General features: G+C 42.5%; 1 protein-coding gene across 2 annotated transcripts in view; it reads left to right on the top strand.

The window, feature by feature from the left end:
* Positions 1-12,637, top strand: part of DENND2B (DENN domain containing 2B) — a 183,802-nt gene that overhangs the window by 156,543 nt on the left and 14,622 nt on the right. For both annotated transcript variants that reach the window (XR_011047933.1, XM_068397872.1), the window contains exon 15: positions 1,168-1,316. Coding sequence is in view for 1 of the 2 variants with exons in the window: in XM_068397872.1 (XP_068253973.1) it covers positions 1,168-1,316 (149 nt within the window). In the remaining variant the exon portion in view is untranslated. The remainder of the gene's footprint in view (positions 1-1,167; positions 1,317-12,637) is intronic.

The following is a 12,637-nucleotide window of genomic DNA, read 5'->3' on the forward strand; positions in this document are numbered from 1 at the left end:
TTACAACTAAACTGGTATGAACTGGTTTTGTTTCCAGTATCCTGTGGTCTTACTGCTGATCATATCCTTAAAACAGTGTGTTTGTGAGGAATTTTGTAAGGGCTGCTTAAGTTTAAATCCAATACAGTATGCTCATGGAATGTGGTGTCATGTGCATGAAAACATAAAAGTTGTCTAAAGCAATAAAGCGACGGTGATTTTTGGACGTATGGAAAGAAGGAGATGCATATATGTTCCTGTTAATATGTCTTCAGAGATTTCAACACAGCTTCAAGTTGGCCAGCTTTTCCCCTTTCCCTTCTGTTTCCTCAAATTCCTCAGTAGTTCATCATTTGCTGTCTTGCACTTCATATTTTTCTTCCTCTGTTACTCTCTTCTTCACGTTATTTTTCCATCTTCTTTTTTCTGTCCTTCGCCTTCAAGTTCCACATCTGAGCATGTCAATTGCAGAGTAAAAGGAAGATATAATAAAGGAGTCAAGCAAAAGGCATTTGAGAAAAGGAAGGAGAGGGCCTGAGGTCATGGATGAAGTATGAAAATTAGACTTTAAAGGGATGTCACAAGTCACCATCTAAGACCTTTTCCTGACTCCCCAGTTAAGTATATATATGTACATATTTTTATGACAAAAAAAAAAAGGTTTTAAACATTATGTAGTGAATTATGTGTCATAGAAGAGTGAAAATTAAGTAAATTTGGTTTAAGTTTTGCCCGGTCTTTAAGTTCAGTCCCTAGCTTCTATCTAGATTTGAATTTGAATTGCTAGCCAAGTTTATAACCAAATTGTAATTTTAACCCTGTAAGCTTTCGGCTGCAGTGTTTCCACTTTGTTACTTGCTTCATCCTGTTGACTCAGCCAAGTTTTACATCACTGACAGGGTGTTTAGAAGGCAGAATTATGCTTCCATAAGAAATGACAGCAGATTTAATGCGCAGAACTGTATTCTGGGAAGAAGAAGACTCGATAGTGAATTGTGCCATACACCATTTCTCTGGAGTGCTGTGCCTCCAGCCCCAGTTTGCAAAAGAGGATGGGGGTTGTTCTCTGTGTCCCCTCAACAGGAAAGTGTGGAGTGGTGCTGGAGGGCCCGGGCTGGGGTGCTGGGCACCCCAGGCACTGTCAGCCCTGACCAGTGATGCTGACTGATGTTTGTTGGATGTATTCAGGTCATTGAGTTGCGGCGGCCGATGGACTCACGCCTGGAACATGTGGACTTTGAATGCCTTTTCAAGTGCCTCAGCGTTCGTCAGATCATCAGGATCTTTGCTTCTCTCCTGTTGGAGCGGCGTGTGATTTTTGTAGCAGATAAGCTCAGGTAAGTGGCGAAGGGAGCTGAACCACATTCAGGACTGTACTATCTCCAGATACAAAATGCTTTATGAAATGTCCAGAATGGTTGTCAGATGTGAGGATCCTCTTGCTGTAGGATTTAAATAATTTTTACATCAGTGGAAGTTATTTGCATCAGGTGGGGCACACATTCACTAGCAGTCACTAGCTCCAAGCCACTTGTTCTGTCTTACTTTTGTGTCTGTAAAATAGTGATACCAATACTCACCTGCTTTGTAGTCAGCAAATGTTTGCATAGGGTTTTGCAGCAATATAGCCCTAGCAATATTTCAGTTCAGGTTTTGGAACAGAGTATTCATAAACAGTAGCAGAGATCACCTCTGAAGTGCTTCACCCTCGTGGCCATGCAGTGCAGCCAGGCAGGGAAGCGGGGTGCTGAGAGTTCACATGGTTTGCTCCATGCAATACAGAGAGTTTGAAATGGAGCTAGGTTTCAAATCCTGTACTACCAAACCCATCCAGTGGGAGTGTTAAGAACACTATTATGGTCCATCCCAACTAGTTAGGATATTTTTCCTGGTGCTCATGTGACCTGAAAACATTTCCTTTCTGAAGCTCCATGTTAGGCTCCTTGCTACATCCTTTCAACATACCTCTTACTTCCCTGCCCTTTGATTGCAATCTTCCCTCCTTGGCTCCTCTGAGGCATGAACTCACCCCAAGCTGTAAGGAGTGAGAGCGACAGGTCACAACTTCACATGGCCTTTACCAAGGAAATGGGAGCTCTGTGTAGGCTGCACTCCTGCCCCACAGCAAAGAATCATCCCTTCTTTAGATGCTTGTGTAATCCATATAGAAAAGTGTGGATATTGTAAAGAATATGTTCTTTGCTGTGGCATGATAAATAATAAAAGATGGCAAGTAAAAATAAAGACTGTAATTTATTAGACTCAGGAACATTCAGCGTCTTTTAAAAGGACACAAAAGACTGTATGGGTGGTTAAAAACACAGATGGATCTACCCAAACAAACTCTGTTAAACACTTTATCAGCCATGACCTTCTCTGAATGACCGCCAGAAATAATAGCTGCACTTAGTGGCCGCCAGTGTATATATTAGCAAAAATACTTTGCATGGTAAAAGCTTTACAACCTTTAGGGGAGAATTTCTTAAAGCTGCAGACCCTTCTCAGGTTATAAAGTTACTTCCTTAGCAGTCTTTTTTGTTGTCTAGAACAACAGAAACATTTTATTTCATCCCTTCCCTTGTCAGTAACCCTTAGTTTGAATGACCATTTGGGGTGACTTAATTTCACATGAACTCCTGGTGAGAATTGTGTAGCTAGTTCAGGGTTTCTGCAGTACTTCAGTATATATGTGAGTCACACTATGAATATTGGGGCAGGTGGCTTTTGAAAATACTGCTGGTCTGTTCCTTCTGACTCTTTTTCTACGGCATGCTTAATTTCATCGTTCTGCCTGTTTCTATTTTACTGTTCATTTAGCAGAATTAGTGGCACCCACAAGTCTGACTGTAACTCAGAATGACACAGGTCTGTGTTCCTTCAGATGGCACACTGATTTGAGTGGAAAGTCACAGAAATGGTACAGAGAAAATGAGGGCTGTGCTGCTGCCAACTGTTGCTCTGCTTCGGAGTTCCCAGTCACTCCTTTGTAATGTTGTCCTGGTTTGGCAAAGTACCTTGAGCCTTGATCCATGGACTGCAGGCACGGTACCGTGGTGATGGCTTGCTGTAGGAGACAGCCTTGGCCATGAGGGCTGGGACAGAAGGCAGCCGTTCCCTGGAGCGTTTCTCTGGGACAGCTGGCCTAGCCAATGTCATATAATGCTTCTGGGCACTGGTCAGGGAAAAAAAGCAACAATTAAACCTACTTTGACAGTCTTAAGGCAGCTTGGCTTGGAAAACAGTCATATTGCTGATGCTGAGGGGATCATGGTAACTCAGTACTTCATCAGGCAACCAGGGTTTTATACACAGTGGAAGTCTGACTGGAAGCTAACACCTCAGGCTTGCCCGTGGAATTACCTTTCTCCTGAGAGCTGCCTAGTCCTACAGGTCCCAGAGCAGAGGATAAGAGAGTTCTGCTTACAGAGAAAACGCTGCTGTTCTCCCTTTTGGCACACAGATATGGAGCACCAGGACCAACAGGAACCTGAAATGATAAAGATCTCTTTTGGTTAACACATATCCAAACATTGTGCTCTCCTGCAAAAACTGTTCTCCAGTGAACTGTTGTTTCTGTTGTGAGAGCAAGTCATCTGGTTAGGGGCTGTTAACAGGTACTTTGAGAAAGGAGAGGATTCAAATGGATCTAAGAGACTTATGAGGTTTTGTGGTTGCTACTGTAAGAAGGGACAGAACCTTTCTTACAAAAAGGTTTATATACATATACTTTATTATATATGCATGTACCCATTATTATATACATGTACTTTGTTTTGTTTAAAAAGAGTATGACAAAATCTGATGTGGTAGATAAGGCCCTGGATTAAGACCTTTGAATCCTGAGCTCTCCATCTGAACTCTTTGACCTGCTGTGTGACACATGCTGGAAACGTAACTCCTCTTTCTTATCTTTTGTCTGGTCTGTCTGGGATCCAAAATGCTCCAGGACAGAGACTACTTCTTGCTCTGTGTGTATGCAGCTCTATTTGATGCAGTGTGGTCCCTCATCATTGGGGATCTAGGAGGTACTGTAAAATAGAAGCTAATAATGAGTCCTTTGACAAAGGCCTGGAGAAAGTGACACTGGATTTAAATTCAGTACTTCCTGAGGTTTTCATGGTTTAAATGGGGATGAAGTCTAAAATGAAACACTCTGGCTTTGAGCTAATAAATGTCTCTCTTGGAACTTTTGCGTTCGCTGATGTGAATTTTGTTTATGGGCATCATGGCTGAAACCAAAGGAGTTTACCAGTAATGTGGAAAAAAAAGAAATGAAATATCTTACAGGTCCAGTTCGTGGGCCCAAAGAACAAGAGCAGGAAATTAAAAAGATTTTACAAGGGTTTGATTTCTGCATGTCCCCAAAAAATAGCTTAGAAATAAATGATGTTGAGGTTTAGGCTTCAAACACTGAGATGCAATGGGCTTTTGTGGCTGCCTGTTTAACAGGTCTCCAAGCAATAAATGATTTCACACATTATACAAGTTTGGGAAAGTCATGCCTAGTGAAGTGAGATTCATTCAATAAATTGTTATTTATGGTTCTTATAGTGCCCAGAATGTGAAAATTTGTAGTCCTTGATCTTTGCACAGAAGAGAGTGCCATTTTTCAACACAGGAAGTGATGCTACCAGCAATGAGGAAACAGTAGTAAAGTTTTGAATGACAGGACTGTGAGTTTGCCTTGGTTAGTTATGTGCAGCTAGGGTTGTTTTGTTTTTTTTTCCCCAATAAGTTGATTATATATTTTTTTGTGCTTGAAGTTGGTGCGGCTATTTGCTCACCTTCAAAAATGAATATGAATCTGCCAGTGACCTTTCAGTATTTTTCTTTCCCTGAACAATCAAAAAGACAACAGAGAAATAAAGATAATAATAGAGAAACTTTGAATAATAATAATAATAATAACTCATAAAGAAGTAACTTAAAGCTCCCATTCCTTAAACATTTGCTGAAAGCACAACTGAGATGGTACATCTCATCCCAGTTCAAGCCCTGTCCCAACTGGGAACCCCTTTTTTGTTCCCGTCATTCTGCCTGTTCACCCCAACTCTGAAACAATCCCACAACTCTGCCAGCTGCAAAGGAAGAGCTGCTCTTGCACAGTTTAAAAGGTGAGGCAGCAGATGCAAAATCAGTGGGTTCTGGGGCTCAGGGAACATGGGTGTTGCTGCAAGCACAAAGGCAGCAGCAGAAAATAAATAGAAAGCAAACACTGGAATAAAAATGTTTCTCTGCTTGTTTTAGTTTTATTCTGGGGAAACAAATTTGTGGACATATTTGCTGAGGAGGTGGTGTATCCATGCTTGTGAGAACAGTCTCTGCCTTTTCCCCTGAATGTTTGGAGAGGGGGAAAAGCAGGCCTTGGGCATCTCAATGTCCCTTTGTTATAACCCCATTTTTTATAAATAAAAACCACTCTTGCTGTAATCCACTATATTATGAAGGACTCTGAACATATTTTGCTTACATTTCACATGTGGGTCCAGTCCAACGCCAGCCAGAGTCAGTGGGAGTGTTTGGATGAGGCTTGTCTTTTGCTGTGGATCTAAATACAAGAATATTACTTTCAATGGCCTTTGAAGCTTTAGGGGCTGTGAAAAGGCTTCTACAGAGTCCTTGCTCTCGTAAAAGGCCAAATAACTTCTTACTGTTGTGAATTTTGTTTTTATGAGAGATACTTCAGTTACTTCTCAGTGAAGCAGGAGCATGGGCCTCAACGAAAAAAATCTCTGTTGACAGCAATGGGTTTTATGCTCTTAAACCATATAGGTGAACTTGGCGAAGTACCCCAAGGCGCAGGTGAGCTAGGCGTTTCTCTAAGTGGCAGTGCCAGATTAGGAAGTCCCCCCCTCCTGCTCCTGTTGTTTGCTCCTGCCCTGTGCCACACTCTCCCTCACCCAGGAGGCTGTGCTGGCCCAGCACAGTAGGAATTACTCATTTTGCAGAGTTTCTCCAAACCAGACGGGCCCCTTGGCCAGGTCACACCAGGAGCTCCTGTGCTGGCAGAGGGGCAGAGCAGAGGGCTGGGGCTGGGCAGGAGCACCGGGACAGGCAGACTTCATGGTCGTGTTGCCACTGAAAGGGGTCTATTGTGCACCATGCTTAGGTGTGAGCCAGCTGAATTCACATTCATGAAATACTGTGAATTTGTGAATAAACCCACAAGTTTTTACCTATGTGCAAGGGAGATCTGCGGGAATGAGGCTGAGGAAATGTTGGATAACAGTGAACTTCAGTGCAGCTAAAGCTCCTGCACATCAGTGTCTTCCTCCCTTAGGGATGGCCACAGATTACTTTGTCTTCCAAAGGAGAGTTTTTTCCCCTTCATGTTTCTCTGCCAGCAAACATCCCCTGGCCCAATACAGACCAGCCATCTGTCACCTGGTGTGCTGCAGCCCCCTGAAACCCTCCTCTGCAGTGCTCGCCCCGTGAAGTCAAGAGGTGCTGTTGCAAGCAGGAGCTAGGCACCTATGAGGTGGGAAGGCTTTATCCTGTTAAGGATAAAAACCTTTTATGCTGTTAAGGATAAAAACCTCCCTGCCCCGCCCCCCCAAAGTATTTTGGACTACCAGGAGGAATCTGTCTTCCAGCACAACTGTAGAAAGCCCAGGCGGATCCGAGACCTGACCAAAGGTTATGGGCTCCAGACAGAAACACTGACTAATACAGGACAGGAGCATAAATATGTAAATACTGGGGAAGTCATCCCGCAGGCATGTCTCTGTTAACTTTGTGGAGCAAAAGGGGAGCAGAGTGTACTTGTATACAAGGGCAAAGGCTTTCAGAACAAACAATGGCATTTCCCTAATCTCACGGACAGAGACAGCTTAGGGCTGTCTGTGTTACGCCCAGGATGTTCGGGAAGTGTTGACGCTTGTCCTCATATTTGAATTTGTTGTTTTGGGGGTTGTGAGGCCACACTAGAAAGCAGCACAGTTAGCAGTTGAGAGCAGCCTGGTCTCAGTCTCTCAGTGCCTACCTAGAAAAACAGTACTAGGGATCCTTTAATCCAGCAGACAAAATCATAGCATGATCTTGTAGCTCAAGTTAAAATATGCAAATTTAAGTAGGAGATAAGTGGCAATGTTTTATTAGTAAGAGGAAACTATTGTACCTTAGCCCTGTAGTAAGGTCAAGTGGAGAAGCAAGAGTAGCTAAACTTTTGTGCCGATTACTAAAGTGAAAGCTCATTCCCTATTTCTTTATTGTTTATTTTTAATTAACAAAAGTAGGATATAATTCTTACAAACTAATCATGACAATGATAGGCCTGACCAGGCTCACCTGCTGCCTGGGAATGCTCCTTTCCAGTAGTGTGTCATATCATAAAACTTGTAAAATCTGCCAACCTGCAGGTTAAAGGGTAAAAACACCTGTGTTAGGACAAAGAGAGAAAGTGTGCTCAGTAAACAGACAGTGAGCTTTGGCCAGTAATAAAGACTTCCTTCACTTTCCTCTGTCAGAAAAAACTCCACAAAAAAAAAAAAAAAAAAAAAAAAGGTGAGATAAATTTGACAACAAACACATGCCAGTAACCAGCTTGTGAGGGAGAATTTACTATTGCCAGTCTCTGACGGGTCTGTACCATTTCTGAGCACAGGCTATGGGAGACTCAACTATGTCTTCTCTTGGCCACATCTGGCACAGCCCTATATTGAGCAAGAAGTTCAGTTCATCTCAGGGAAAACTTTTTTTCAGTCGTCAGCTGTGCACTGAAGGAGGAGATGTTAGAGGTACAAGCTACTGTACCTGTGGAACGTGTAATAACTCCCAGATCTTATGTCAAACCCCAGGAGAAGTGTGGATGGCTGACATTTCTTCTGGGATTTTTTTATCCAAAGATATTGAAGTGCTTTCTAAAAACTATCAGAATTCTTGTGCTTGTCTGGTCTGACATGCTGAACACAAGCTAGAGAATTTCTTCCACTAATTCCTGCAGTGGAAGGAATGAGCACTCATATAATTATCCAATATGTAATCATGCCAAATAGACAGAATTTATTCTACAGCAAAAACATCCATTTTTCATGTAAGTAACCAGAGAGTTTCCATTTGCTCCAGTGAGAGTCAGATCAGCCTCCATTGAGGAGTGGTTTAGAACCCACAGACCACCCCTGCTTTAACTAAGGCCCAACAACTTGCAGCTCCCTTCATCTTTTACAAAAGAAGCATCCTCTGGAGTCTGTCTGAGTATCTGTTACCTACCCTGCAATTGCTCTCCTTTTGTGAGATACTGATTTTTCTCTCTGCTTGCACTATGAAGCATCACCAAGTAGAAACATATATACTTAAAAAACCCTTAAACCTTCTGTAGCATATGTGATTATTTGGCCTAATATAGCTGCAATTTCTTGATATTCTCCTTCTTTCTTTCCTACCAAATATAGCTGTCATCTTTGAGCAGGATGTTTGTGTGCAGCCCAGTCCTGCAAGATGCTGAGTGCCTTGTCTTACAGTCTAATGGCTAGAATTAAAGGTTTCACATCAATGTGATGTGAAATTGGTGGTTTAAGGTAACTAGCAGAGCTACTTGTTGAGATTTCTGAGAGAGAAATTTTGCACTTTATTCTTCCTTCTCAAGAGATACTTAAATTTTGTACCACTTGAATTGCATTTCTCTGGCACTCAGATTCTGTGATGACTGATGCCAAAGAGGAGCTGTACATAGATAGTAGGAAAATGTGTGTCAGGCAGAAGAGACAGCCTGAGAAACAAAATGGACTTTCTAAGTCTCTGGCTTGTTTAAGATTCCGCAGTCCCAGAGAAAAGCAATCTAATAATGACATTTTTAATATGCAGTAAACTTCGATGGCATTTTTAACATGCCATATCAGAAGAAGGGTAGAACTTGTATGATTTTCCTTTTCCTCCTTTTTTCCTGTCCTTCTTTCCAGTGGTATTTACCCAAGTCACTTCAGACTTTGGCCAAAGCTCAACAGTGGGAAAACATCATCATTTTTCCACTTACGATTTGTACAACGAAGTTCTCTCTCCCTTCCCCTTCTCCATGAAAGTGAATGGGATAAGATGACAACCATGTTGTTTGGTAATTCTCTTCTGAATTGCTTATTGGTGCAATAACCTTATGGCAATAAGTTGCAAAATTTTCCCAACTCAGCCTCTAGCTCCCAGCAAGGGGATTTAGATAGATTCCCTCTTTTTGGCTTTTAAATGAGTAGAATTAGAAAGTTGGGATAGTTTTTCTCCTCTGTTGCTACCTAGAAAAACTCTTCATGCTACTTTACAGCTGTCATGTTGTTAATAGTGCAATGTTTGCCTGTGAACCTGAAACCATCAGTGTGAACATTAACAAGGACTGGTGGGAGCCAAGGTCCCAGTGTGGAAAGAACAAGCAGTTAACTCTCCTCTGCAGCACCTGGGCCGGAACCACTTTTGTTATGGATTTATGCTAAGAAACTGTCTTGCAGGAAGGGACTGGATCACTCTGTGGGCACTAAGGATAACTTCCCACTTTGAAATGTTGAGATTTTTTCTTGTAACCACCTGAAAAAGCTTGCGCAGGTGGCTGATGTGTCAAAGCAATGATTTTTTTTTTTTGCCAAAAATCTCATTTGCTTGAGCTTTGTGGAAAGTATGGTTGAACGCCAGTTGCTTGAAAAGCCAAATTCTTGTTCTGAAGGGCCCTTTGCATGTCTCTTTCTCCAGGGGCTTTCATGTGCCTCTCTTCTCATGCAGAAGTATTACAGGAACAAAAAATAATGTCTTCGTTAAAACCACATTGCCCTTTAATCAACTTTGCTTTCTTTTAAATTAAGTGCTTCAAAGCTGTTCTCCAAGAGAGAGATCTCCTGACAGTGCATTCTCTGGTCTGCAGCTCTCAGCTCTATGTGGTGCAACCTTGATCTGTGCCACGAGTCAGGCTTGTGCTTTGCAGGTTATATCTGTGGGACCTCAGACTGTCACTCCGGTGCTCCTGTCAGGTGGGAGCGGGATTCTGAAAACCCAGCTCTTAATGAAGTAAAATGATTTACTAATTTGTGTAAAGTTATGGTAACTTTTGGAAATTTTGCATAAAATATCTGTCTTCCAATATTTGGATGAAAAACAAAAAGAAAACCTCCTGTAAGGTGAAAATGAACCCTGCACTTACTACTACTTTGATAATATTCCCTAATGAGTTGTGTAATTATAAAACACTGAAAACCTGAATTACTTTAACTGATTGACAAATCCACCGTCTTTAAAGTAGGAATCCCTGAGAGCACATCATATTTCTGTACATCTCTGTTTAGCTAGGAGACGTCATCGCAGCAGGGTACACAGCTGCTGGGTGCTGGCTGTTCCTGACTCGTCTCCTGGCTGCACTACGGCGTGCCATGTAACGTACCTGCTCATTCCTTCAGCCATTGACTGTAAATTGCAGTGGGGTACAGATTGCTGCAGCAGCCCTCCTGCATAACATGGGCTGCCAGGAGCATCACAGATATAATTTTTGGTCTCTGTTGTCATCTTAGAAAATACTAAAATTTAAGTTCCTTGCTCTTGTCATGTATCTTGGCACAGTGCCCAGTGTATAAAAATATTACTTGAAGTTAAGTGACATTCTGTGTTCTGGTATGATGGGACATTTATGGTGGCAGAAAAGCTTTTCTGTCCACGTGCTTCTGAACAAACTCTCATGGGGGAGCGATGAAAGGATAGGCAAGTGCTGTGACGGACCCTCACCCCTTCTGCTCCACGTTGCCTTGTGTACTCATAACGTGCTGTGGGGACGTGTTCAGGTGATTACAGTGAGGCTGCTGATTCAACCATACTGGTAAGATAAGATAGCACAAGACAGGAGAGGATGTTGCAAGCTTAAGCTAAAGGGGATGTGGTCAAAGAAGAGTTTATGGATGCAGATGTTGCCCACTCAATTTTCTGTAAAATCTGATAAGGAGCGACCAGAAATGGGACACAGACGATGACGCAAACTGTTGGGAAAATCTGCTCCAGGAACTGTACTCGTTGACACGGCAGTGTGGCAAACCATGGCTCCGTGAATTAAAGCCAGAGAAAACAAGTCCAGAAACTGGGTTGTAACCACTGTGTTTATCATAAAAACCTCCTACCTGGAATCATCAGTAGCACAGAGGAATCAGTGACTGAGCTCTCTGTAACTCACCTTCAGTAGTCACTGTAGTCTGTCCCAAAATTAACAGCATCACTGGTGCCCCACTGATAAGGAACTGCAGCACTGCTTTTCCCAGACATGTGAGGTCATATTGTCATTCCTTTATGAGGATTTTACGAGCTTGGCTTTTCTCTGACTGCACCGTAGAAAGCACCAGATAAAACCTGAAGTGTAACTTGTTCCTTGCAAAACAAGGTTTGGGTTTGGCTTGTTTTCATGAGGGAAAAAAAATCACCATTTGAGGGGTGTGAGGGTTAAGTAGCTACACTCGTTGAGTTGTAAGCACAGTTAAAAAGATTCTGCAAAGGACAATAACTGATAATTGGGCTGATGTGATGTGGAAAATATGCATTCCCTCCTCAGTCTGTGCCCCTCTCCCTGCCAGTGTTATCGCTGAGTTCTTGTTTGCACTCCATGAGATATCACAAAGGTTACTCGCAGTAAATGTGTCAGCATTCAAATTACGGGAGCCACCATGACTTCACTCTGCCTTTCACCCTTGGCAAAAGCAGGGTGAAGTTCTCACTTTTGCACCAGGCTGCTGCTGCCATGTGGGGAAGCCTGGCTCAGGAGGCGAGGAAGCGGTGGATGGACCCTGGAGACTGACGGTCACGGTGCAACACCAGTGCTCTGGGTTTGCTGAATCAGTCACCCCACCTTTGGAAACATTCGGCCCCTGAATAGTACTTTTCCTTTGTCAAGCTCCTGTGCAGACTGAGGGGTTTTCACCTGCTTCTGGACCAAGAGTGAGTCGTTAGCTCACTGCTAATACATGTTACAGTCTGTAACAGACTGGGGAGATCTCTCATTTGTGCTTTAGAGAGCCCTTACCCAGTTGCATAGATCAGCTGTAGCGGTATTTGTTGTAGTGTGGGTAATGATTGAATATGAAATGTTCAAAACTGCCTGCTGTGTTTGAGTTGGCCTGAATGGACTTGGTTCACCATGATTCTCACACGGATTATATGTGTTCCCCTCCATCATGATCACATTTACACTAGGGAATTCCTATTTTATTTAGACGCTAGGAGCAGAGCTTGCTATTGCTAGATCTCCCCTGGCATCAAGAGAAAAGGTAACCTAAAATATAAACACATTTCCTGAAAAAAAGGATGTCAGGTATTGATCAGAGATACAGTATTAGCTGCATACTTTAGGCCAACTATTAAAGACCTCATGTCATGACTCTTAGTTTACCTCTCACTTAAGTGTTTGCTTTAAAAAATAAATCACAATGCAAAATATTACTCTGGCTTTTACAGCCTAAACTCACTCCATTTTCTATGTAATATGCACCTACTACTTTGATTTTAAACATCTAATTGATTATTCTAGAGAAAGGTCAGATGTAGTAACAGGAAATTCAGAAAGTTCAGAACCCTCTTTCAAGTCATGTATGCAACCACTCCATCCTAACTTCCTGCAGCTATCCAGATTTGCACAGATTTACCTAAAGGTCAGGTGAGGAGAGATGCCTTGGCTGCGGCAGGGGAGTCCTCCTCCCTGTGTACCCCTACATGG

Source organism: Nyctibius grandis, chromosome 4, assembly GCF_013368605.1.
Source record: "Nyctibius grandis isolate bNycGra1 chromosome 4, bNycGra1.pri, whole genome shotgun sequence".
NCBI lineage: Eukaryota > Metazoa > Chordata > Aves > Nyctibiiformes > Nyctibiidae > Nyctibius > Nyctibius grandis.